Here is a 28,000-nt window from a genome sequence, read left to right as displayed (position 1 = left end):
AAATAACAAGAAATAATACTGTTGCTCTTGGCATATTGCTAATGATAAAGCCATAATTGACTTTCCCTTATCCTCCCTATTTAGGCAGTGGGGGACCAGCTAGATGAAATAAATGATTGGCAACCAATGAAATTATTTTTGAGGTCAGATGTAAGAAACTCAATTGGGGACAGTTTAGATGAGCAGAGCTAAGTTAGAAAAAAATCTATAGTCTTCCAATTTTTGAAATATCAAGGAACATCTGGAATTGTTCAATGGGGCCCAATATGGAACAGAAGGAAATCTAGAAGGACATCCTAGAGGAGCAAGCTTTATGTTCTTTCAAAATGTCATCAAACTTTGGGCTGAGAACTATAATCTGTGGATCTTAAAACAAGTGAAACTTTATAAAACATGTAAGAGGATGCTTAAATATTAACTTGAAGTCAATTTTATATATAGGGAAGTAGAGAACAGAGCAGTTAACTTATATAATGAATAACTTGACAGAGAGTAAAGACATAGAACATTCTCTAATCCTTTCTGTAACAACCTATTGAAAATACTACTCTTCTAGGCACAGCTATAAATGCAACAAATAACATAATAACTACATTAGTCTGTGTTTCCAAGGAAACAAATGACTCAACCAAGTAAAATAGATTATATGCACATGGGGGGAGGGCAACTAAATTGATGGATTTTAACAAAAAATTGATACAAAATGAAATTTTTATCTACATACAGTAGAACTCAATGAACATTATGGTTCTTATGATAGCAAAGTGCTATTATATCAACATATTTCTCTCTAGGAAGTTTAAATCTGGAAAATTATAAAGCAAATGGAGAAATTCACCAATTACATATGAAAGATGCAATGTACACAGTATAGGCTACTGACCAGGATACTTTTAAAATAACTGAATCTAATAAGATCTATATTAGTTTCTGAGTAAACATGACAGATAATGTTTGCTGACATAAACTGGTTCGACGTTTTTGACTATAGTCACACAGTTAGGGAGTTACCTGTCAATTAGGTCAAAATGTTGCTGCATATTCAGTCAATTAATTTCTCTGATGGCCAATCACAGGAGTGTTGGAGTAGAGAATGGAGAACTATTTTTTTCTTCTTGAACCTAATACACAGAATCTTACACATGAGTGTATGAAAGGACTGCATCCACACAGTAGGTTGCTGGGGGAGGGGATGCAGGGAGAGAGGGAAAATATATGAGACCTTGAAATGACATGTATGATTTTATGTGAATCTGTTTTTTGGGGAGAGGGGGGTCCACAGTCTTTAATACAGGGGTGGGCAAAAATAGGTTTACAGTTGTGAGTACACAAAACACAGAGCTTGTTCCTGTATTATTATTTATTCTTGTATTATATATTTTTCCATATCAACAACTGTAAACTTACTTTTGCCCACTCCTGTAGATTCTCAAGGGGTCTGAGAATTTTTAAAAAATGTTAAGAAGAGCTACTCTAAAATATGTTAGCTCAGAAGAACCAGCTAGGGAGACGCAGGATAAGTGGGAGAGCCTTGGTGTGTAAGCTCATGGTGTGTGCAAACCTTTGTGTTTGAAGAGCTGTGACAATGAGAGAAAACAGTGCTGTGGTGTAAGACTGAATAAAGGGACTGGACAATATTTCACACTGTCAGAAACTAATTTTTCTTTGTACTGAGAAAATTACTTTGCAATTAGGGTCCAAGTTATTCTATTTTATTCTTCAATTGACTTTGTGTTGAAGGTCATAAGGTGCTTTGGACTAAAATGCAAATTTGTGAACTGTTAAGGATCCTTGACCAAGGAGAATCTCATCAATGAATGACAACTGCTCCACCTTAGGGAAATTTGCATTTAAATTACAATAAAAAGGACTAAATTTATCTGGATTTTCTTTATAGTAATATTTTTCTTTGCTTTTATAGGTAATCCTAGGATTCTTTTCTTTGAGAAGATGGCTATATAGGATTAGCTTTATAGGGTTCAGTATATAGGCTCAGCAAGACAAGATCTCTGTCTACCTGCAGTCCCTATCTGTATGACTGGAAACTTTCAGATGGTGAATGAATTGTTCAGTGTTCCATTCATATCTGGCATCATGTAGACTGAACATCTCTAGGATTTTGAGAACAATCTAGAATGTTGTATAAATCATTTCCAAGTCCAGGCATACAACCATCCTAGCCTTCCTCATTGGCTTCCCAGTAAGTAGTTGCCTAAAGAGATATACTGCTGGAAATGACAAGTCCCTGTGACATCCTGAGGTACATGAACATTTGATTAGGGCAGGGTGGTATGAATTAGTCCTTCTCCAGACTCTATATATGTGTTTTATCTTTCTAAAATCTTAATTTTACAGTCCATTTTTTTATTAGCCAAGGGATTTAACAGCTTTTTTCTCTATGACAGGGTTTGCAATTCTAATTAAGGAATGTATTAAACCTGGAGTGAATTAATGTGAAAAATAGATGGGGGCATGTGTCTAGAAGATTTTCCTTGCTAGGTGTGAAGGACTAACTCAGTCTGAGAAAAGGGAGGTAGATTCCAAAGCAAGCACAAGAATATGAGAAATATCGAGGAATGTCCAAATGTATTCAAATCTCCATATTCCTGTGAACAGAAGTGTTGAATGAAAATGACCTAAGACTTTTCATGTGTCTTGACTAGCCTTGATGGTGTTCTGTACATTTAAGATGCTCCATCAGTATCTCTGATCAATGAGGTGATGCCCAAGGCAACAATTGCTTAATACACTAGTTTATAGGATCAAAATATATTATAGCATCAAAATCTTCCGGGACCTAGAGAAACTTTTAGCCTGAAGTTCTAAAGATGTATGGCAAAGATAAAGCTGCCCCAAACAACTAGAAGGACGGCTCTACCAATTTAGCTATGGGAGAAGAGACAGGTCTGTCTATCCTGCTGGGATGGAGGTGGATGCTTTCCCTTTCTAGGACTCCAGAAGGCATATATTTGTGTCTTATAGCCCCGAAGGGATAAAACAAAGCTGATTAAACCATGGTTTACATGGTTCAGGACATTTACTACTAAAAGGTATGAATTCCTTTCAAGGTGTTTTGACTTTGTACTCTCAAGAAAATTCCTAGAACAGTATAAGAAAGTCTCAAGATGAATACTTTAATCATTTTTCTCCCCATTGAGATAGAGCTTTTAAGGGTAAAAAACTCATTCTTCCTTTTTTATCATGCCATGTAAACACAGACTTCCATTTTCTTTTATATAAAGTGACCACTTCAAAAGATTGGACCTGAAGAGCTTAGAAAGGTTAGCTTTTTGAATCTGGCAATACCTCTATGTGCTAGAGCAGAATAGATATTTCTGATCAGTCTTTGTAGTGGCCAGAAGGGGTTGAGTGACTTACCTGAGCACTTGGAAGTATTGAGATACATGTCAGTGATGGCAGTGCATACAGGGAAAGCCACACATACAGGGATGTCAACACTTCCTGGTTCTCCAAAGTAGTGCTCAAAGTTTTCTTCAGGTCGGAGGAGTAGGCATGCTGACCTATGTCCTGCATCCCTAATTTCTGCATCTTAGTTCGGGGCTACAGTATGGGCAACTGTATATCCTGCTCCTGGCAATGCCTTGTCTCTTCACGTTATCTCATTCTTGCTTTTCCTTATCCACTAAGCATAGAGATTAGAAGAGACTTACCTTAATTCCAAAATACCAACAGAGTTTCCTGAGGGAAATATTCGCCTTACAAAATTGAAGTCTCCAACATACACACTACCATCAGGGCCAGAAGCTAAGGCAACAGGAGCAAAGAGTTTGTTGCTGTGGGCTGGGCCATTGCAGTTGGTGCAGGCTACACTCCGTTGGTGTCCATTACCCATTATAGTTGATATGACTGGGGGCTGCTGGGAAATAAACATATTTTCTCCATTCCCTTTATGTATGATTCCTAGATGCAAGGAAAAAAAAAGAGAATAAAACAAAAACAATTACCACACAATATTCTCAGCAACATTTTAATTTTTCTCTCATTGTTCAAAGCAAGAAGGAGCTTTGGCATTGGTATAAAAGAATTTGAGAGTGCAACATACTACTCTTGGTTTTGTTGAACTGCAGAGCCACCATAAATAGTACCACAATGTTTTGCCTCAGTTTGCCCATCTGTGAAATGGGTTAATACATCCAGTCCCTTTAATGCTGATGCTAAATGCCTCAATAAATAATTTGATGACCAACTTGTAATGATGTCTTGATCACAGTGGGCTCTGTGAATCACGTTTGGCTTAGTTTTCATCTCTGACTGACTTTCTCCTGATGTTGGGCACACAAATGCTTGACTTAAAATTACCCTCACTATGCAACTGGTTCCTTAAAAGGGAGTATCAGTCAATTTTAATATTAACCTTACCAAAACACAATCAGGAAAGTAATCTACTTCCATGAAAAGAAATCATATCGCTAGAATGCACTTCAAAGATATAAGAAAGGGACTTAAATTTTCCACTCTTTTGGACCGTATCTTACTATCATCAGTGCAGGAAATAGAGATACTGACTTATGAAAATGCTGGAAAATCCTGTGCAATCATTCTCTTTGGGCAATCTCTTCCATTCTCACAGCTTTAACTCCCATCTCTACATGCCAAAATTTTCTCCTGTCCAGAGTCTCACCTGACGTGCAAATACCTACTATATCTTTTTATTTGGATCCCCTAAGACCGTGGTCGGCAAACTGCAGCTCGCAAGCCACATGCGGCTCTTTGGCCCCTTGAGTGTGGCTCTTCCACAAAATACCACGGCCTGGGCGAGTCTATTTTGAAGAAGTGGCGTTAGAAGAAGTTTAAGTTTAAAAAATTTGGCTCTCAAAAGAAATTTCAATCGTTGTACTGTTTATATTTGGCTCTGTTAACTAATGAGTTTGCCGACCACTGCCCTAAGATACCTCAAACTCAACAAGTTTAAAACAGATTTTATCATTTTTGTACCCCTTACCAAACCCTGCTTTTCCTCCTTTGCTCCCCAATCATCTTATAAGTGGTACCACATGTGTGTATTTACCTAAGTTGGTAATGTGGGCATCACTGTGGTCTTGTTTTCCTCATTTTATAAACTTAATTATTAACTCTACCCCCACCCCATTGGGTCTGTCTCTTAAAATATGTTGAACCAGTTTTGTATTCTCCATTCATACCACTATGCTTTAGTTCAGTTTTTCTTAGTTTCTTGGTCTCTTATTCTCCATGTATACCTATCTCCAAACCATCATCCACACCTTTCTTTTTTAAAAAAAATATATTTATACTAGAGGCCCGGTGCACGAAATTTGTGCACGGGGGCGGCGGGGTGGGGTGTGTCCCTCAGCCCAGCTTGCACCCTCTCCAATCTGGGACCCCTCGAGGGATGTCTGATGGCCCATTTAGGCCCGATACCACCGGACATCCCTCTGACAATCCAGGAATGCTGGCTCCCAACTGCTCGCCTGCCTGCCTTCCTGATTGCCCCTAACCACTTCTGCCTGCCAGCCTGATCACCTCCTAACCACTCCCATGCCAGCCTGATTGATGTCTAACTGCTCCCCTGCCAGCCTGTTTGCCCCCAACTTCCCTCCTCTGCCGGCCTGGTCACCCCTAACTGCCCTCCTCTGCAGGGTTGATCGCCTCCAACTGCCCTCCCTTGCAGTCCTGGTCCCTCTCAACTGCCTTCCCTTGCAGGCCTGGTGCCTCCCAACTGCCCTCCCCTGCTGGCCATCTTGTGGTGGCTATCTTGTGTCCACATGGGGGCAGGATCTTTGACCACATAGGGGCAGCTATCTTGATCTTATGTGTTGGAGTGATGGTCAATCTGCATATTACTCTTTTATTAGATAGGATAGAGGCCTGGTGCACAGGTGGGGACCAGCTGGTTTGCCCTGAAGGGTGTTCTGGATCAGGGTGGGGTTCCCTTGGGGCGTGGAGAGGCCTGGGCAAAGGGCCTGTGGTGATTTGCAGGCCAGCCATGCCCCTAGGGACCCAAGCAGAGGCCCTGGTATCTGGAATTTATTTACCTTCTACAATTGAAACTTTGTAGCCTGGAGCGGAGCCAAGTCTCCTGCTCGATCCGTGGCTGCTGCCATTTCTGTTTGGATTTGTTTACCTTCTATAATTGAAACTTTGTATCCTTGAGTCTCCGGAGGCCTGGGCCTGCCAGAGTGTGTGGAAAGCTTGGCTTCCTCTGTTGCCAGGGAAACACAAGCCTCCCTTCTGGTAGCCATCTTAGTTGGGGTTAATTTGCATACTCGCCCAGATTGGCTGGTGGGCGTGGTTTGGCTGGTGGGGGTGGCTTATGTAGCAGAGTGATGGTTAATTTGCATATTACTCTTTTATTAGATTGGATTGATTTTTTACAGAGAGGAAGGGAGAGGGATAGAGAGCTAGAAACATCGATGAGAGAGAAACATCGATCAGCCGCCTCCTGCACACCCCCTACTGGATATGTGCCCGCAACCAAGGTACATGCCTTTGACCGGAATTGAACCTGGGACCCTTCAGTACGCAGGCCAATGCTCTATCCACTGAGCCAAAGTGGTTAGGTCATCCACACCTTTCAATAGCTCCATATCCTCTATGAATAAAGAACACCTTCCTTATTATTAAGGCATGCAAAGTCCTCCATGATTTATTTGGTCTTTGCCTACTTCTTCACTCTCTCCTTTCATTGCCCTGTCATTCGTATGCTGAGTTTTAGCTATAGTGGGACTATTTATAATCACTCTCACATAGTCCCTTTCCTCTCTGTTTTGTACATTCTGTTCCCTCTGTTGAGTGCCTTCCTTATCTTGTCTGCTTGGGGAACTCTTACCTATCTTTTAGAGCTCAGCTCAGTTCTTCCCCAATGTTCTGTCCAGGCAGAATTAGTTGCTCCCTTCTCTGTGTGCCAACTGTTTTGCATAGCTCTATCATTACATCTATCACACTATTGGATGCATTTTTCATTACTTCTCTGTCTTCCCTGTTAGAACATGAGCTCCTTGAAGGCAGACACTCTGTCTTACTTCTTTCTTCATTTTATGTGTCAATCCATGTGGCCCAGTCATTATAAGTCAGTGGTTCTCAACCTTTCTAATGCCGTGACCCTTTAATACAGTTCCTCATGTTGTGGTGGCCCCCAACCATAAAATTATTTTTGTTGCTACTTCATAACTGTAATTTTGCTACTGTTATGAATCATAATGTAAATATCTGTGCTTTCCGATGGTCTTAGGTGAACCACTGCTGTAGAGCCTAAGACCATCAGAAAACACAGATATTTACATTACGATTCATAACAGTAGCAAAATTACAGTTATGAAGTAGCAATGAAAATAATTTTATGGTTGGGGGTCACCACAACATGAGGAACTATATTAAAGGGTCGTGGCATTAGAAAGGTTGAGAACCACTGTTATGAGTGCTCAGTAAATGTTCAAAAGAGGCTTTGTGTCTCTTGTAATTTCCCTATCCAAATCCCAGTGATTTTGCAAACTGCTAAGCCTAGGCAGATAATTCAAGGAACAGGTACTACTGTGCTAAATAAATAGCTAAATTCTGCTCAGAATAAGCCAGGGCAGGTAAAGTATCCACATTGTGAGAGGCATAGCAATGTGTCAGACTGAAGTAACTGACAGCAAATGAATGAATGCAGTTATCTTATACAGTCTTATTTTTTCTCCCACGACCCCTGCTATCTATCTCCTCGGATTGCCTGTTATTCTCCCTAAACATTTTCTAAAATGCCTTCCTCAGTTTACTTCCAATATTTGGTCCCATAGTCCTACAATGGAAATTATTGATCACTCTGAAATAGGAACATTGTTGGCAAAAGCAAATAAAAGGGTAAAACATGCATAACACCATGGCACTAAATATGTACCTGGAAGGGGCCTTCCAGAAAACAGAAATCCCATACATCATATAGACTTGTGATTTCATAGCTAAGTATTTTTACTTTCCCTCCCAAAGTGATTCCTGGCTACTTGTTTCAACATATGATTTGCAGGAGCAGCTATGAGTTTATGCCCCCCAAAATTGGTCTTTTATTTTAGAACTATTAAATATCTTAAAGATCATTACTTTATTAATTTTATTAATAACTTAGTTAGGCAGTAAAATTGTTCTTAAGATTTAGAATAGTTAATTAAGTAAGATTAATAGGACTGAACTCATTTCCACAAAACACTTAATTGCAGTATGATCAATACTGTAATTTAAATGAATTGGGAGGAAGTAAATGAGAACTGGAATGACAGTTGTACATCAGTGAAAAGAAATCTCCTGATGATCACTAACTGAATATTCTACCAATGAGGCTATAATATGCGCTCTAATAAATGAAGAAACCAACTGTTTAGCATGTCAGTATTTCAGCCATGCACTATAGGGTATATCATTCAAAAATATTTCCAATTATTGTCTTGGAAATATCAGATTTGCTATTAACATCTATTCTCCCAGGTAGATCTCTCTTTTTTTTATATCAATGTAACGGTATAGTTAACAATTACCTTCAAAATGACATGTTATTACCAGGCTCCTGGCAATTTAAAAACGAAAGATGGCTATTTTAAACCATTCTTCAAAGCCTGCAATTCTAAACCTCCCCTTTTCTATTAGAAAGCCCAGCACTCCATCAAAGAAGAAGAATGATTAAAGGAAATAAAGCATAAGGCAATGTACTTTCTGATTACATCTCAACAATTGATGTCTTGCTTTCATGCAAGGTACTAAAGTGCCCGTGTACTGAAATTACCATTCCTGTTTAAAGCTGAAGCAATCAAAACAAAAATGGGCAAACCCCCTTTGTATTGCCCTGGAAGAATATATCATTTTGAAGGGTGTTTTTGTTGTTTCAAGAATCTGTTTAACCTTCCATTACATAGAACCAGGGCATACCATCTAGCAACAATGATTTAACACCAATTCTTCTGCAAAAAGGTTGCTTTGAAAATATTTTGTGTATGTTCCTGGAAATCTTGATCAATTATGGCTGCCCCCCTTCTAGCTTATTCTGGTATACATGCTCATTTTAAAAACAGAATCAAATGAACCTCTGATATCACGCATTATTTACACGAAGGCCAACTCCCTGCTAAGGATTGAGCGTGTTGTTTACAGTCAACTAAGAAACCCCACTGGGTGGATCCAATTGCATTTTCTCTCCTAAGTTTCTCTTTTCTCTGCCTCCAAAGCCAAATCTGTTGTATAATAAGTTAAGCATACTTTTAAACACACTACTCATAGCCTCCTGCTACTTTGCTCAGAACTTCTTTTGAAGCTTATAAATAAGTTTGAAATAAAAATTCCCTCTGGAAGCCAGTGGGTGGTGCTTTACGCTGATTTCAAAGAAGAAACCATTTTTCAGACTTATGAACAACAAGGGACACAATACATATTTCTCTTAGGACTTGACTGAGAGAATATAAACACAAACCGGGAGATATGCCAGTGTGATCAATGGACATTTACTTCCCCTCCCAGTAAAACCATTTGTTGATACACCGCTGGCCTATCTTGGAGGCCAAGTTAAAGGAAATCCTTCATCCATTTCAGACAGATGACAAGACTCAATTAGTCCCCTGGATTATTCTTTGGCATAATTTTAACACTCAACTGCAGGAAACACTAGGGGATCCATTTGATATGAAGATCTACTATAACAAATAGCTCACTCTGCAATAAATGAATTCAAATATTCTGACTTATAATGACTGTATATTAGAAAGGTTGAGAACCACTGACTTATAATGACTGACTTAAAATAAGACTGTATAAGATAATTGCATTCATTCATTTGCTATACACATTTTTTCACACAATTTTAAACAACTGATTTATCTTAAAAGGAATCTCTGTAATCATGGAGAAGATATATTTTGAAGGAATAATATTTAAAAACACAAGTTCTTGATGTTTATTTCAGTGAAAGTAGGAACCATCTCTCTCTCTATATATGTATCAGGTATAATATTTGGAAATAATTCTCCACAACCAATGGTTAATTGTCAGGTAAATATAATTGCTGCAACAGAAATGACAAATGGTCTGAAAACACTGCCTACTAGAAACTGTCCACTGCATAATGATTGTAGAGCCAAAGAAAAACTGGAGAACTGAATGGCAGCAGACATCCAATCTAATTACAGGTATCTTTTTAACCAGTGAGAGAAAACTGGGGGAAGATAGATTCTTGTTTCTAATCTGCTATCTGTCTCAGATAAAAAAAGCAGGGTGCCTAAAGAGTTAGGCTTTTTCCAGAAAGAAGTGGAGTGGGGGAATTTGAAGAGAAGATGCTCTTGCCTTAATCAGCCAGAAAAGACTGTCTGACCTGAGGGGGAAAGAGCATTGCTTTCTAAATTGGTCTTCCCAAAGCTGCTACCCTCACACTTATCATTCCTGCTTCTAAAACTGCCATTGTGGGTGGGATTTAGACTTCAAAAATGTCTCAAGAGAGGTGTTCCAGTCCAAGGTCAGGCTGAAAGGCAATGGCAGAGCTGGCTTCAGATATGTTCTTGGCAAGTGTGACCAGCTTCTGGTTAGAAATACAATGTGCCTACAAATGAGATGATAAAATGAACAAATGTTCCTTTAATAAAAACTATCCAAAGTAAGGTTTGTTTTTTTTTCAGAATAGAATTCTCAGAAAAAGACAGAAAACAGATTTAGTGGGGTTGGGGTGAGCACAGGGTTTTTTTTTGGGGGGGGTGATAAAAATATTCTGAAACTGTGTTGTGAAGATTGCACAACTGTACGATTTACTAAAAGTCAGTGAAATGTACACCTAAAATGGGTGAAATTTATGGTGTATAAATTATACTTCAATAAAGCTTTTAAAAAGAGTTTCAGAAGTAAATTGGTACCTTTACCTAAAAATTAATTATTGAAAAATAAGAGGTGTAGAGAATACAATTGTGGAAATGGGAGGAGGGGCCCAAAGCCAACTTTCTGAATGGCTCCCCTCTGTTATGAATTTTTAAACCTGTGTGAAGCAAATGGTAAGAGGATACAGGACTGGGAGCACACAGCTGGGGGCTGGCTCGATTGAGGTCATTTCTCATTTCGTATTTAATGTCAATGACAGGCATTTGAAAGAGACAAGCCATACAAGCCAATAAAAGTGAGTGGAAAAGAAACGGCTGCTTAAAATGTCAAACTTTTTCAAATCAAAACAAAAAAAATCTAATAATTTAGTAAGTGGCATCTGCCCTTTCGTTTCTGTACTTTTAAAACTGTGATTCTCCTTTTGACAATGGAAAATAAGTTGACATTTTATATCTGTGACTAAATCTATGCTCTTAAAAAATAAACAACTTGAAATAGAATTTAGAATCTTCCTTGAAAGTAGGGGAGGAGGTATAACAGGGGCATACAGCAATGGAATCATTCACCTTCAGGATCCCACATTGGGAATATGGGAGGTGATCTCATTCTATGGTTGAAGCGAAACTTGTTAGCTTTGCCAACCAAAATTTCCCAGCCTATGTGGCTGTTTGGCTTGGCTGATCCAACTATGGTACAAATGAAGTAAGATCATAGATTTGATTATTAAATGAATCTCTTAGCTCATGACCTTAAAAGATAATTAGACATTAGCCAGCTGGTCCACAAAGGTAAGGTAGATACAAGGATGGCCAAATGCAAGAATGTAGCTGCCTCAATATATTCACACCCCCAATCCTGGACAAATAACCCAAAGTACATGTTCCACTGAAGGCTGCTAAGAATCTGCCTCTTTAGATGAAAAAGAATGTGATTTCAGTGAAAACTTACCAGCTGATGCTCAAATGAAAGCTAGATGGAAATACCAATGACTGGTTTCCCAGCAGGATGCAAAAGGAGATGGAGGAACTATGATGAAGCATTTATGACCAGGGTAGCAAAATCAGTTTGTGTGAGAGACACATGGGTGAAAGAGCCACCTGTGGTCCCTTCTCCTGATTTATCTAACATTTATATTACAAACTAGGACAAAGTGACAGTAGAAAATGTGGTTCAAAGAAGGAAAACACTGAAAATGAGAATGTCTTGTTCTCATTGCTCTTTCCTCTTTTCTTAAGTCCAGGACTTAGGAGCCTTAAAACTAAGAGAAGCCCAGTAGAGCACTCTTCCCCTCCTAGCTCTTCTCTTCTTTTGTCCATCACTGTCCCTTTACTCCTAGCTTCTTATTGGACATACTGATATTTATGTGGATAAACAGCTACCATGTAGGAGAAAGAGCACATGGCTCTAATCACTTACTGACTGCAATGTTGGGGAAGGTCACATGACTAAGTCTCAGACTCTTGATCTTTCAAATAAGGTTAATGCCATTTTGCAGGGTTGCTGTGTTTAAAATGGGACAAATTCACTAAACCCTTTGAAACTGTATTATATAGATGATTATTTAATTCTTGGGTGTATATTTTGCTTCACATTTAAACATCTCTAAAATAAGTATTTAACAATGTATATCATAGTTTAATCAGCAGCATTCTCCATAAAATAATGGTGTACTTATAACTGAAGGTGTCTTAGACTGTATGAAATATGCCGATTATTATTCTACTTTTAAAAAGTAGGTTACAATGTCAGATAAACTTGTTAATCACTTACAGCAATAATGATAGTACAACCCAGTTTCATATAACTTTGTGATGAAGCGGTCTCACTATACTAGCACTAATTGGAAATCAGATTATTATATTTGAAAGGAAATAAACTAAAGTGGTCTTCTCTAGGTTGTGAACCTACAGGCAATTTTTTCCTTGTAATTTTCAAATTTTCTGCAATGAATAATGTATTACACACACACACACACACACACATATATGTATATAGCATTAGGAAAAGAATATTAAGTAATATTTTAAAAGCTGCTTACCACTTTGAGGATTGAAAATATGATGCTTATTTAATGACCAGCCTCCTAGGTTAGAAGCATCCATCTCAAAACCTTGTAAGATGACTGTCCTTTTCTCCCAGAGAATAAAGTCAGGGCAGGTTTCATATTCATATCCCACAGATACTGCAAACAAAGAGTTAGTAACACATTAGAAAAAATTCAAAAATTTGTTTCATTTTTACCCTGTTGATAATTCTGTGGATATTGCATTTGCTAATGAATTCTGACTTGGGTTGAAATTTGACTGCAAATGCCGTTCAACTAGCACAGTACAAAACAGTGCCTAGCATAGCACTGGGCATCCAAAAGTGATCAGTCAGTGCATATTGGATAAATGGATGAATGAGTGAATGAGTGCTGTCATTAGGCATCTACCATATGTTTATAGACATTAAGCTTTAGTATGGGATTTTGGGTTGGAAGCTGTGTTGTAAAAGTGGAGAAATAAGCTTTCTGAAGACTTAAGCTGTGGTGGCAGGATTTATTTCTTTACCTTTGTAGAGGAAGTGCTGGTTTCTTCTCTCTCTAGACTGCAAAATGCATTTATGAAGCTGGCTGTGAGGTACTGGGACCCTTATACAACAAGTGACAACATGAGACTAATAAAAATTAATTTGCCCAATTTATATTTTCTCTTGCACTAACTGACCTTTAGTTTGTTGAGAGTCTGAGTTTGCTTAGAGCAGTGATGGCGAACCTATGACACGCGTAGCCATTTCTGATGACACGCGGCCGCATGCCGAGGATGAAACATTTGCTGCTCCTGAGGATGAAACATTTGCGACTAGAGTCTTGGAGTTAGTTTTTTCCTCAAAGTGACACACTACCCGAGTTATGCTCAGTTTTTTGGCAAAGTTTGACACACCAAGCTCAAAAGGTTGCCCATCACTGGCTTAGAGTGTTGCAAGTGTTTCCAATGTAAATTCCACATTGTGCACATTATATTTTGGTTTCTGTATATAGCTAACCAATGGGACATCACCTAACATTTGGCTTCAAGTCTTATGAAGCACAGATGTTGTGAATTAAGCTTGAAACCATGGTATGCCACTAAAATGGGATGTGGTAGCTTGGGTGACTCTACTGTACTGAAGTCTTCATAGCTCAAGTACACCAAGTCCCAGCCATTGTCTCAGTTGGTAAACATGCTTACCTGTTGGAACCCCAAATTTCTGATTCTTGAATTTAAAATGTTTTTTGTTCTCATAATGTTAAAAAATGGAGACTATTGGCTCATTGCACTGCATACTCCAAACTTCTTTTCCCCTTTCTGGCAGCTTAAAATATCCCTAGCTGGTTGTCTGCCATTGCTTTTGAGTACCTGCTTCTACATGACTCATTAGATGCTCTGGGAGAACTCATTCCTTCTTTTGTCATTTGGTTATGGAAATTTGTGATAAAAATGTGTGCTTAAACAATGCCAGCACAGTAGGTCCACAGATGAAAAATTAAAGTGAGACAGTTTTGGTTTTTGGCATTAGATGAAGAGAAAGATGGAATTTTTATTCAAACTGATGTATGTGTACATGTGCATGTGCATGTGTGAGTACATGCACAGATAAGCCAAAAAGTCCTTTTGATTTTAAATATAGAACTCTCTAACTTTGTGGATCATTTGTGGCCAATTTTAAATCAGACTGGCTTATCTTTGTCCCAGGTTTCATCAAAGCTTCAATATGGATCAAGACAATCTTCATGGGTGTGTGACCTCTGCAGTCTCACAGGGGCCCATGCTCAGAAGGGCCCCACACTTGCTTAAATGCTCTGCTGTCACTGTCTTAAAATCCTTAATACTTTTAAAAAATATTTTTATTGATTTCAGAGAGGAATGGAGAGGGAGAGAGAAACATCAATGATGAGAGAGAATCATTGATAGGCTGCCTCCTGCATGACCCCCACTGGGGATTGAGCCTGCAACCGGGCATGTGCACTTGACCGAGAATCGAACCATGACCTCCTGGTTCAGAGGTTGACACTCAACCACTGAGCCACACCGGCCAGGCTCCTTAATACATTTTAACAAGAGGTTCTGTATTTTCACCTAATGGTGGGTCCTGCAAATTATGCGGCTGGTCCTGATGAAGATGCACTCTTACCCTGCCATCAGCTGGCAAAGGCTCATGGAAGGCAAACTTATTTTACTATTAGCCCTAAACAAGCATTATTAGCAAGCAAGATCAATGGGGAGTGAGAAAGACTAATAATGAAATGGAACTAATTTCTAAAAGTTTGGGATCATCTTTGTCAATGCTGTTCTCTATTAAGGTGGATGGAAATATAATTTCAGTGAAGTAAAGGATCTCAAAGGTAACCTAGTTCAGATTATGCTTGTGGCACAAATCATTGCTGTCTGAAATCTCCTTGGTTCTGATGCTTGCTAAAACAACTTTGGTATAGTGGAAAGACAGTTTCAGACCCAGAGTCAGAAAAGACTTCAACTCTTGGCTCTGCCATTAGCTTAGCAGTATGGTCTTGGGCAAATTATTCCCCATCTCTGGGAGTTGTGTTCTTTATTGGTAACAAAGTGTGTGTGTGTGTGTGTGTGTGTGTGTGTGTGTGTGTGTGTATAGAGGGCAGAGCAGAGTAGGTACTAGAAATAGTGGTTCTTAGACCTTTCTGGGTCAGGGAACTTTTTATTATGAATTTGATAAAAGTTATGGATCTTTTTCTTAGAAAATTGCATATGCACACAAAATTTTATATATAATTTTAGGGAGTGTTCACTGGCCTTCTGAAATGATGTTCTCAGATTAAGGACCTTTGTACTAGGTCATTTTCATAATCCCCTGTAATCACTAACACTCTATGATTCTAAAGTGCATTCTTTCAAGATTGCATTTGACCAGTTCAAGTTGATGATCAAATCAAAAAGTCAAAGACGCACACTTATGGCCATGCTGGTGTGTAGAAGAATATCATTTTTGTTTCCCTTGCCAACATTTATATCTTGATTAATAAATAATCACAATTGCAATGATTATAAGTTCCCTTCAAGCCATCAACTCCTTCCATACCATTGCCAGGATCTGCCTTTTGTACATTGTAAGCCTGGTGAGCTCCCCTACAATCCCTTCTCTGGAAGGTGATTGTGCAATTGATGGTAATTTGCAGCCTGCTTCTCCACTCTCAGTAACAGTTAAAGATCTTCCCAACTTTATGGCAGGAAATGCTTACATAAAGTATCCATTAAAGAGTTCTCTATGCAATGATAATAAGACATTCTCTTTTCACCTCCTCATATGTGCTTTGTGAATTGCTCTCTTGTCTACAACAAAAAAGTGCATTGGCTGCAAACCCCACAATTATATTATTCCACCCCCCCCCAAGTCATAGCAAATAGCAACAAGGCAGCCACTTAATAAGTTTCTTCTAATTTTTATTAGATTTACTTTCTCGTGAGAAAGCTCTATGGGCTAATAAATTTATAATTTATACTTAAGACTTGTCCAAAATTCCAACTGATTTTAATGAGAATGGCTGTGCCGGGGTATTTTTGTATGGGACTTCTTGCTCAGAGTAACAAGGCAAGGTTTCTTTCTGATAGCAGCCCACTTAACCCAAATCATGGAACTTGTAATCTGCTTATGAGAAGGCAGACATTTCACCCCATGGAGTTGAGCTGCTTTCCAAATATAGTACCAACCAATTCTAGACTTTCTCTCATAGAAGCAGACTGAAATGCACTAAATGCCTACTATTTTTCAGATAATTAAATATGGGGGAAAGGGGCTACTCAGGGGCTGGCACTGAAAATGCTGAGTCCTGACATACACTCTCCCTGGCATTGTGACAGCTGAGTCTCTGTTAAATAGCAGGGTGGACCACTACCATTTCTCAGGCAGCCTGTTGCCTCTCACATTTGATCATCAACACAGCAGGGTATAGACCACAGATTCAGCCTCTGGCACTCTAAAGTGGGGACTAGGAAGAACAATGTCATAGGAAGGAAAAACAATCATTCACCAATAGAGGAGCTAGAGACTATAGACTACTCTGGCAGTGAGTGGAAGTAGGTGGGGAATGGGGTTCCTGAACTATACTTCACAGGGGCTGGCATAGTGGGTCCCTTGTTGGTGTGAATATATGGGGAAAGCAGTTGAGAAATGGCCATTAATAAAGGCACAATACTTTTTCTGAACCATGTGACCTCTTCCCTGGTGACACCCTTTAATTTCATCTGGATTTTTATCTTGCTGTATTCTCTCCCTCACCTCCTCACAGAGATATTAATGAAATGTTCCTTAACCAAGAGTCATTGATTGTCAAGATAGGCTTGTTACTTTTGCACCAGTCACAGGATTGCACCTCTGACTTCACTGTTAGTCATCTTGAAAATATTGCACTGGCTTACAAAGAAAGGCTGCAGCTTGTTCCTCCAAAGCCATTTGATATTGCAAAAATAACTGAATGCTCATTGTACTGATCACAGCAGCAGCATTTGTATGATGTGGGGACTATAAGAAGGCTGAGGGCCACAATGCTCCTGACACCCAATTTAGTGGCTGTGACATTCACCTACAGGGCTGGGATAGGAGATTGACATTAAGTAGCTAGGGAAAGACGCTATGCAATGAAGCTGATGTGTGAAATATGACAAGATTAAGCAGCTGATTTTCAACAGCTTCAGGCTAAGGCTTCAGAATTCATAATGGTTGCATTTATGAAGGCAATATATAATTAAAAGTAGTCTGATAGTCAATGTGAGAAATTTACATGTTACCTTCATGAACTCAAGGAACATCTAAAAATAATTTTATGTTATGTGACATGATACGGTTGTAATATATAAACATATCAAGTCAACACATTGTACACCTTAAACTTACACAATGTTACATGCCAATTATATCAATAAAGATGGAAAAAAAGAAAAAATAAATAAAAATAATTTTATGACATTTAATTGGTAGATCAAACCTTCTTACCCAAAGGGATTTTTAAAATAGAATAATAAATATGTCCCATTCTTTTAAAATACTAGATTAATGCAAAACACCAATGAAACATAAAAAAACAAAAGATCTAAAGAACCAAATGCAGGCCATGGCAACAATAGACCAAGACTATGTAGATAACATGCTATCTACTGAGAACAGGTACCTGCTCCCAGAGCTTCTTCTACCTTTTCTTATTCCCTAGTGATTTATCATAGGCTAGGATGACCCTAGAGGCTCCTCAATTTGACACATTGCCCGGTAGCCTGAAATGCTTTGTTTATCTATTATTCCTGGCTTAGCAAGAGTGTCAGAATCAGGTGATGAATTTTTATCAAGTGCCTTTTCAGCACTTACAGAAATAGTCACATAGTTTTGTCTTTTAATCTATTAAAGGTGGAGAACTATAGCAACAGATTTGCTAATGTTGAACCATCTTTGTTGGTCTTAAAATAAACCATGCTTGGTTATGATCTTTTGAACGAATCACTGGATTTGATTTGGTGATACTTTACTTAGGATCTATATCCTACCTGTTTACAAAATAAGGTTTAAACACGATAGTGCTAAAAATGAGAGAGCTGGATGAAGAGAAAGTATAGGTAGGAAAAGTAAAAAGCACCCAGGAGTGAGGTAATCACACATGATTTTTGCCAAAAGGTCCTCTACTCTGAAATCTATTTTTTTTTCTGGCTGCTTTGTCCCAGCCTAGCTTCATAAAAGGGAGCCTGGAACCTGAATGACCCAGGTGCTACCAAAGGCAGGGTGATGTACTGGCTTACATTCACATTTGTGAGCACCTTTTTGTAACTAGGCAACATCCTCCTCTCCCTTGGCTGGTCCATCATCCCATTATACAGTTGAGCCTTCAACAACGTGGTGGTTAGGGGCGATGAACACCTACACAGTAGAAAAGCCACATATACCAACCGATTCCTCCAAAACTTAACTACTAATAGCCTACTGTTGCTCAGAAGCCTTATCGATAACATAAACAGTCGATTAATGTATTTTATATGTTATATGTATAATACATATATTGTATGTAATCTTACAATAAAGTAAGCTAGAAAAAAGAAAACATTAAGAAAATCATAAGGAAGAGAAAATACATTTACAGTATTTATTGAAAAAATAAGCTTATCAGTGGACCCATCCAATTGAAAACAGTGTTGTTCAAGGGTCAACTGTATAAGCAAGGGTTAAAGATTTAGCCTCTGTCCTTATTCATTCATCCAAAAAATATGCAATATTTAATGGGGACACGGGGATGAACAAGACAGAACAACATAGCACCCCTCAATGGAGCTCACATTCTAGTGACAGAAATATAAAACAAAATTAAATAAGACAAACACACACACACAAATTGTGATAAATGTTATGATGGACTGTCATCCCAAAGTAAATGTCTATACCTAAAACTATACCCCACTGCAACACAATGAGAGAGAAAATAGACTTTAACATTGTGAGAGAGAAAATAGATTTCACTAAAGGAATTCAGCCAGTCAATAAACAAATAAACAAGCAAATAAGTCATAAAGCTAGGGGGTGTCTAAAATGTTATGATGAGAATGTATTAAGAGAGAGTGTAAGAGAAACCAAGATGGCGGCATAGGTAAACACCTAACCTGCAGCCTCGCACAACAATTTCAAAAATACAACTAAAAGTCAAAACGGACATCATCCAGAACCACAGGAAAGCTGGCTGACTGAAACACCCACAACTAGAAGGAAAGAGAAAACCACAAGGAAAATCAGAGGAGCTGTAAAAGCCTGAGGGATGGAGACACGGGCGGAGACACGGGTGTGCGCGTGTGCGGGGAGGACGGAGCCGGAGAGGACAGGGCGGCTGAGTGCCTGGCCGGCGTTCTCTAGCGGGAAGGAGATAAAAGCTCCAGATTGCGCTGAACCCCAGCTCTGACTGCACTGAACCCCAGTTCCAGGCGAGACCCTGGGGACCCAGGGTCATACTGGGGGAATCTGGGCTGTGAGGTGGAAACTCAGGGGAGCGGCGAAAGGCAGAGCTCTGGAGGCGCGGACGGGAATGCGCACAGAGGACAGACTGTTGACTGTGCCGCTGAATTGCCCTAGCGGGAAGGAGACAAAAGCTCCGGATGGTGCTGAGCCCCAGTTCTGACTGCACTGAAACCCAGTTCTGGGCGAGAATCTGGGAATCCAGATTCATTGGGGGAGAGACTAGACTGTTTGGCAGTGGGCGAAACTCCAGGGCGCCTTTCTCTCAGAGGTGCTTGCAGCTAGTACCAAGGGACACTGAGGGACACTGAGACCCAGGAACCTCATAGGGTGGGGCTGACGGGAAGCAAAGGCTGTAGGCTCCACCTTGAAACTCCACCCCATCCAAGCTGAGCACAGAGGCTTTTACAATTTTGCAAGTCTAGTCGAATAAGGCTATCTCCCGGCATAGACACAGCTGATCCTCACAGCCAGTTGGACTGGAGGTCAAATCCTCCCAGTGTACCAACAGCAATCAAGGCTTAACAACACCACGACTTTGCACTCAGCCCACAAAGGGGGGTACAAAGAGCGATCACCTAGGGAGATTGGGGAAACTGAGCTACCGGCCCCTATAGGTCACTGACCACACAAAGCCACTCCATCAACACAGGGAGGCAGCCAAAATGTGGAGACACTGAAGCAGGTCACAAATAGAAGAGATGGAGGAAAGTAAACTAATGGACAACACAGTGTTCAGAACCACATTTATAAGGTTACTCAAGAATCTTGTAAAAACCGCTGATAAACTTGAAGAGACCTTCAAGGACCTTAATGAGAATACCAAAAAAATGGAAAAGGACCAGTCAGAAATTATGCATACACTGTCTGAAATAAAGAATATACAGAAACTCAACTGTAGATCACCGTACCCCAAGAGTCAAACCAAAGATCTGGAACATGAGGAAGCAAAAACCACCCAACCAGAGAGGTGGAAAGTAAGAAGAATCCAAAAGTGTGAGGATAGCGTAAAAAACCTTTGGGACGGCTTTAAGCATACCAACATCCGAATTTTTGGGGTGCCAGAAGAAGAGAGAGAGCAAGATACTGAAAACCTATTTGAAGAGATAATGACAGAAAACTTCCCCCACCTGATGAAAGAAATAGACTTACAAGTCCAGGAAGCACACAGAACCCCAAACAAGATGAATCCAAATAGGACCACAGCAAGACACATCATAATTAAAATGCCAAGGGCAAAAGACAAAGAGAGAATCTTGAAAGCAGCAAGAGAAAAACAGTTAGTTACCTACAAGGGAGTACCCATACAACTGTCAGCTGATTTCTCAACAGAAACTATGCAGGCCAGATGGGAGTGGCAAGAAATATTCAAAGTAATGAGTAGCAAGAACCTACAACCAAGATTACTCTACCCAGCAAAGCTATCATTCAGAATTGAAGGTCAGACAGAGAGCTTCACAGACAAGACAAAGCTCAAGGAATTCATCACCACCAAACCAGGATTTCATGAAATGCTGAAGGGTATTCTTTAAGAAGAGGAAGAAGAAAAAAAAAGGTAAAGGTAAAAATTATGAACAACAAAAAGACATCAAATACATACCTACCAACAAGTGAATCTAAAAATCAAGTGAATAAAAAAATCTGAAGAACAGAATGGACTGGTGAATATAATAGAATCAGGGACATAGAAAGGGAGGCAACAGACAATTCTCAGGGGGAAGGGGGTCTGAGGGGTGCAGGAAGAGATTGGACAAAAATCTTACACCTATGGATGAAGACAGTGGGGGGGGTAAGGGTATGGGGTGGGGTGGGGAATCAGATGGAGGGGAGTTATGGGGGGGGGGAAAGAGGAACACCTGTAATAATCATCTGAACAATAAAGATTTATAAAAAGAAAAGAGAGAGAGTGTAACAAGAGAATTTAAGTTGGAATGGAGAGGCAAGGAAATGCCTCTTTATGCTGAAGGGGTTTACCTCATTAAGTATAGGGAAGAACGTACTAGGCAGAGAGAACAATATGAGTGCAAGGCTTTGAAGTTTGGTATCTTTGGGGAGATTTAAAGAAGGTCAAGGTGGCTAAAGAGTCAGTTTCTCTCTAGTACATCAAAAACAAATGAAGAACAACCCCTTCTCCCATTTCACCCCACAAAGTACAAAAGAAAAGTTACTATTTTCTATCAGCACTTAGGCATTTTTCTTTGGGGGGGTTTTAGGAAATATATTCACCTTGAAAATGGACTGTTTATCCTTTAAACAAATATGACTGATTAAAGGGATGCAATATTGTAATGAAAAGAAAGGGGCTATCCTCTAATGACTCAGCAAAGCTTCAGTGAGCCACACTATATGCCCAGCAGGTAGGTGATCTGCTACACTCTGTGGATACAGTGGATATTACACAGGACTGGATAATCTGTCATGTGAGAGAGGCCATACCCCGAAGGGTTAACTATCTTCTAGAACTTTCATCCATGGCCTCCTTAAAATAATATCACCTCACATTTGCATAACGCCTAATATTCAAATACATTTTTGTGTATATTATGTGATGATTCACAAAAACTAGTGCGGAAGATATATTTACTACCATTTGATAGATGGGATGATAGATTCAGAGAAGTAAAGTGACTAGTCCAAGGTCACCTGGCTAGTAAATGGCAGAACCAGAGCTCAAACCCAGTGACTCTTTAGTAAGTGCCTTTTCCCACTGTTAATCATAGTTATTAAGAGAAAGACCCACAATTCTGAAATACTAAACAAATAACCCTTTATTTGCTCCAAATTAAAAAGACGGGAAGCTAGGGATTGCCTTGAGGTAGAAGTACCATTATTCTGGAACAGTATGTGCTTATGTTGTTGTTTTGATATCATTATGAAGAGCATCCCCTTTTACTCCCAAAAGTATCTTGGTTTGAGTAATAAAGCATATGGTCACCCAATCTTGAAGAGATTATCTCCATAATGCCCTGACAGGAGTTGGTAGAGGAGACTGGGAGGCAAAAACAGTCATAAATACTAACTTGGAAAATAAGTCATATGGTTTATTTGGTAAACCATTTAATTTTTCTGTATCTTAAATGTATCATCTTACCAATAGCTTTCAAATTCTTATGCTCTGAAGTCATTTAATTGTGACCCAGCATGCACATGGGGACACACACACACACACACACACACACACACACACACACGTATGCACGCGCGCGCGCACACACACACACGTATAATTGAAACAAATTTTCCAAAACTTTACTCTCTTTATAGTGTTACATTCTGCTATTTTTGTTTCTTTTCATTTTTGTCCTGTTACATTCCATTACATCTTACTTCATTAAAAAAATACTTGATTGACTCACCAAATGGATTTCATAATCTACTAATTGGTGTGACCTGTAGTTTGAAATGGGCACAGGCTGCTTATCAGAGAGAGTATCTACCAGGGTCATTAAAAAAAAACCTGGGAGGCTCTATGCCTTTTTACTTTGTGAGGTGCTATCTCATATCTTATCAGACATGTGAAAAGGGATACAACCCACAATCCATATACAACATTAAACATATTTCATATGTAAGAGTGAAAACTGAGTTGCAGTTGACCAGCTGACATAATGCTCCATTTTACAGAAATTTATTTTAACATTTATTAATGTTGATTTTTCTCGTTTCCTTTGCATATATTGGGGCCAATAAAATTACTTTTCAGGTGACAAACATTTTTGTAGGTCCTTGAAAACCTCATATCCTTGATGCTGTGCCTATGAAGCTGAATGGATAAAACAGCCCTGTTCTCAGTTAACGATTATGAATTCATGAGTGGAGAGAAATGATGAAAGATTATTATCTCTGCTAGCTTCTTTGACAGAAAGCCACTGGGGCATTGAATTGGGTACTCGGTAAGGTGGGTTGGTCACTTTAATGATGAGAGGCAGCAGTGAAAGGCATACAGCACTCAGGACTGGGAAACCCGAGCTTGAAGCCCTGCTCTGAACAGGACTCTAGGCAAGTCACTTGCTCCTTTCGGACTTCAATTTCCCTCTCTGTAAAATAATCATATTAATCATGCCATGCCTACCAGACAGGAATGTTATAAGGATTAAAGTGAGATAATATATATGAAAGTACTTTGCAAATTGTAAAGCACTACCCACTTATTATTAAAATATTCAGTGGATGCTATTTCTGTGGCTTCCCAGCCTGCTTAGGTTTTACTGAAGGGAAATTTATGAACACTAAAGCAACATTCTCAGGGATGTTTTGTGTGCACAAAGCAACCATAGCTTAGCACCTGTTACTATTAATGTCCCCCTGTTTCTCTCTAACACAATTCAGACAGACTCATATGCACCGTGAACCTTTAGGAAGTCTAGTTCTTCCTGAAACACTACTCTTTCTTGCCAAACTACTGTACTAAATAATTATGCAATTGTTGTTGCCAATAACCTTGAAGAAAAATAGAATTGTTTATAGCAATGCTATTAAAGGTGGATGGCTGATTTCCTGAACTTCCAGGACTCCAAACCACTGCAATTTAATTTAATTAAAATGAATGCAGAATGCATTATTACATACTGATAATGTGTGCAGACCCAGGTGGACATAGGGAGTTATTTTGACAAAATTCATATAATGGATACACATCAGAGCCCCTGAACAAGCCAGTTTGTCAAATTAAATAAGCCGTTTCTAGAATTTTAATGGCACTGTGAACTTAACAATAATGATGTTTTTACATTGTTTTGCAAGCAGTAGAGTTGGGAAAGAAGCTAAATAATATGCAATGATTTCCAGACATCATGCCTTATTTAGAGCTAGAAAATAAAGTACTAAAGCCAAATCATTTCACATGCTCACACGGAGTTTTTAGTAGGAGAGTCTTGTCTGTGTATCAGACAACAAAATCTTTAAGCTGGATGAACTAGTGATGGCGGTTTTTGTACTGCAACCCTGGGGGTGATTTTACTCTTCTTGCACTTGATCGATATTGTACTTGGATTAATCAATCTTATCAGTTGCCATTGATACTTCTCCAAGGAAGTCATTCATAGAACCTCTGCTGCTAATTTATTCACTCTGGGATTATCCCTCCAGTTGCAAAGTCTGTTTCATTGGAAAAAATGGGGAAATATCCTAGGATCTCAAGCACTCCTTTTCTCATTTTGGCTGTCCCTCAATAAACTATTCTTCTTTTGTGACACTCTGGCCCTTAGAGATCCCGCCAATTCCCCACAGCTGAGCTATATGGGAAACAAGAGCCCCACATTTCACACTAAGTGGACATTTCAACTTGGAGATGCACCATCACTTCAAATTCAGCTTCTTTAAATCTAACCACCGCTGTCTCCATCACCCAGAAATGCATGGGACAGAGGTTCATATTTAATTGGCATTGGGGAAGAAGAAGAGTGGGAGACCTTTCTGGCAACAGTTTAAACAAAAATCCTTGCTATGACTAGGACTGTAAAAAATATTGGTCAAGGTTTGTTTCCTATTGTTGTTGTAACAAATTACCACAAACTTAAAGGCTTCAAATAAGATAGATTTATCATCTTAGAGTTAAGGGGGTCAGAAGTCAGAAATGGGTCTTGCTGAGCTAACATCAAGGTGTCAGTAGGCTGAGTTCATTCCAGAGGCTCTAAAGGAGAATTTATTTCCTTGCATTTTCTAGCTTCTCAAGGGTGCCCACATGCCTAGGTTGGTGGCTTCCTTCCCCGATCTTCAAAGCCAGCAATGTTGCATCTTGCTGTGCCTTTCTTCTATAGTTATAGCTTCCTCTACCTCTGACTCTCCCTTCTGTCTCCCTCTTTCACACTTAAGGAACCTTGTGATGACATTGGGCCTACCTAGATAAACCAGGATAATCATCTCAAGGTCAGCTGATTAGCAACCTGAATTCTCTTTTGTCATGTAACATAATATGTTCACAGGTTCCAAGGATGGACATATTTGGCAAGTGGTGGCTATTCTGCTGACCAAAAGACTATACCAGGATTTCTGAATGTGAAGAAAATCCGAGAAGTATTTTATATATATCATAATTGTTAATATCAGGTGCAAAATTGAGTCTGTTTGTTCTCTTATCAGCTAAGTGATTATAAAATGTGGCCAGAAATACAACTAAATGTTTTTTGTTTGTTTAGATTTAATCATATTTATGAAGGTATTAGCTAAGTGGAAATATTTGTCATCCCTTTGTTTCCATCCATTTATCACTTGAACTATTTCTTGTCTGTGGCATTCTTAAGGTGCTCACAATCCACCTTCAGAGAAGCAGATCTCCAACTTCATTCTACCACTTGTTCTAATGCTTTACCACTGTTGAGAATATTCTCTTAGTCTCCAAGGAGATGGACATGGAGACTAGGTAGTAAATAAAACCCCTTTAACCATGATTAAATTATCAGGACATTTCCTATTTTAGGTATCAGACTTGAAATCATTTTAGTTGTTTTCCTTGGGATACTTGCCAGTTTTCTTTCTCTACCTCAAAAAAATTGTGTCCCTTAAGTGCACATAAAACACCACAAGGAACACTTCCCCCCTCTCTCTTTGGATTTTCTGAGTGGGTCAACTGACTCTTGCTTTTATTACTGTTATTGGTTTTAAAAAGGAACCAGCAACATATATTTTAGCATTTCAATTAAGGCTTTTTTAAAGTCAGAACGTTTGAGGAAGTTTAAACCAGGAACATAATTGTAGAAATAGGAAGTAAACTAACACTCATAGGCAAACAATAGGAATGGAGGCTCCATTATGGTGTGTATACTACAAAGACTGCCTTTCTTTGTGTTTTAGTTGTATACTCAACATCCACAGACATATTGGAAACTGAGTCAGTAAGAGTACTTAACACAACAGTAGGAAAATTTTTGAATCTTTAGCATCAGAGTATTTAAAAAGGAAGAGATGTAACACATTTTATGCATAAAGTGAGGTTGATAAAATGGTGCAGACACTGTGGAAAACAGTTTGGTGGATCCTCAACAAGTCAAACAGAATTACAGTATGATCCAATAATTCTACTCAGGTACATTCCCCAAAGAATTGAAAACAGCTATTCAAACAAATACTTGTACATAAATGGTCATAGCAGCACTATTCATAAGAGCCAAAAGGTGGAAACAACCCAAATGCCCATTGGTTGATGAATGGACAAACAAAAAAGGTGGTATATCCATGCAATGGAATATTATTCAGTCACAGAAGGAACGAAGTACTGATACATACTATGAAATGGATGAGTTTTGGAAACATTATGCCAAGTGAAAGAAGCCAGATACAAATACCATATATTGTATGATTCTAATTGTTCGAAATATTAAGAATAGGTAAACCTATGCAGTGAAAAAAAAATAAAGAAAAGAAAAAAAGAAGAATCTCTTACCCTTTGAGATAGCATGGAGGGACCTGGAGAGTATCATGCTAAGTGAATTAAGTCAGTCAGAGAAAGACAAATATCACATGATCTCACTTATATATGGAGTCTAATGAACAAAATAAACTGATGAACGAAGTGGATCCAGAGACATAGAAGCATGGAACAGAGTGCGGAATCTTGGAGGGAAGGTGGGAGAGGGTGGATTGGAGGGAGATAATCAACCAAAGATCTTGTAGGAATATATGTATAATCCATGCACACAGACAGTGGGGAGGTGAGGGCCTGGGGCAGGTGGTGGGGGTAAGCTGGAGTGGGTGGATGAGAGAAAAAAGGGGACATATGTAATACTTTCAACAATAAACATTTTTTAAAAAAGTTAAAAAAAAACCCCAATAGGTAAATCCAGAGGCAGAAAGGAGATTGGTGGTTGCTAGTGTGTATGGTTTACTTTGTGGGATGATGATGAAAATATTCTGGAATTAGATATTGGTGAGGGTTGTACAACCTTGTGAAAATAATAAAAACCACTGAATTGTACACTTTAAATGGGTGAACTTTGTGGTATGTGAATTATATCTCAATATAGCTGTTATTTGAAAAAAGTAAAATTGAACTGCATTTACATGGACCCTAGCAAAAATGACTGCTGGTTATTGTCCTGGCAGCTCTTCATAACTGCACAGGGTAAACTGATAAGTGTCATAACTTAAGAAAACAACAACATAAAAATCCCAACAACCCAGCAGGCATTCTGAGGGGTGGGGTCCCAAGGAATTGGAAAACAAAGCCCTATGAAGAAAAGTTAAAGGACTGTTGGATTATTCCAAGGAAGCAAAGTCTTTAGGAGAA

The 28,000-nt window shown here is 39.0% G+C and overlaps 1 protein-coding gene across 3 annotated transcripts in view; it reads right to left on the bottom strand.

Moving 5' to 3' along the window:
• TENM1 (teneurin transmembrane protein 1) overlaps positions 1-28,000 on the bottom strand; it is a gene marked incomplete at its 5' end in the record, with an annotated part of 652,563 nt that overhangs the window by 110,936 nt on the left and 513,627 nt on the right. For all 3 annotated transcript variants that reach the window (XM_079765170.1, XM_079765171.1, XM_079765172.1), the window contains 2 exons: positions 3,672-3,921; positions 12,842-12,985. In XM_079765170.1, the coding sequence (XP_079621296.1) occupies positions 3,672-3,921; positions 12,842-12,985 (394 nt within the window). The remainder of the gene's footprint in view (positions 1-3,671; positions 3,922-12,841; positions 12,986-28,000) is intronic.

This window comes from Cnephaeus nilssonii (assembly GCF_951640355.1).
Source record: "Cnephaeus nilssonii genome assembly, chromosome: X".
Taxonomy (NCBI): Eukaryota; Metazoa; Chordata; class Mammalia; order Chiroptera; family Vespertilionidae; genus Cnephaeus; species Cnephaeus nilssonii.
The sequence above is the reverse complement of the archived record's forward strand: the minus strand, read 5'-3'. Positions and strand labels throughout refer to the sequence as shown.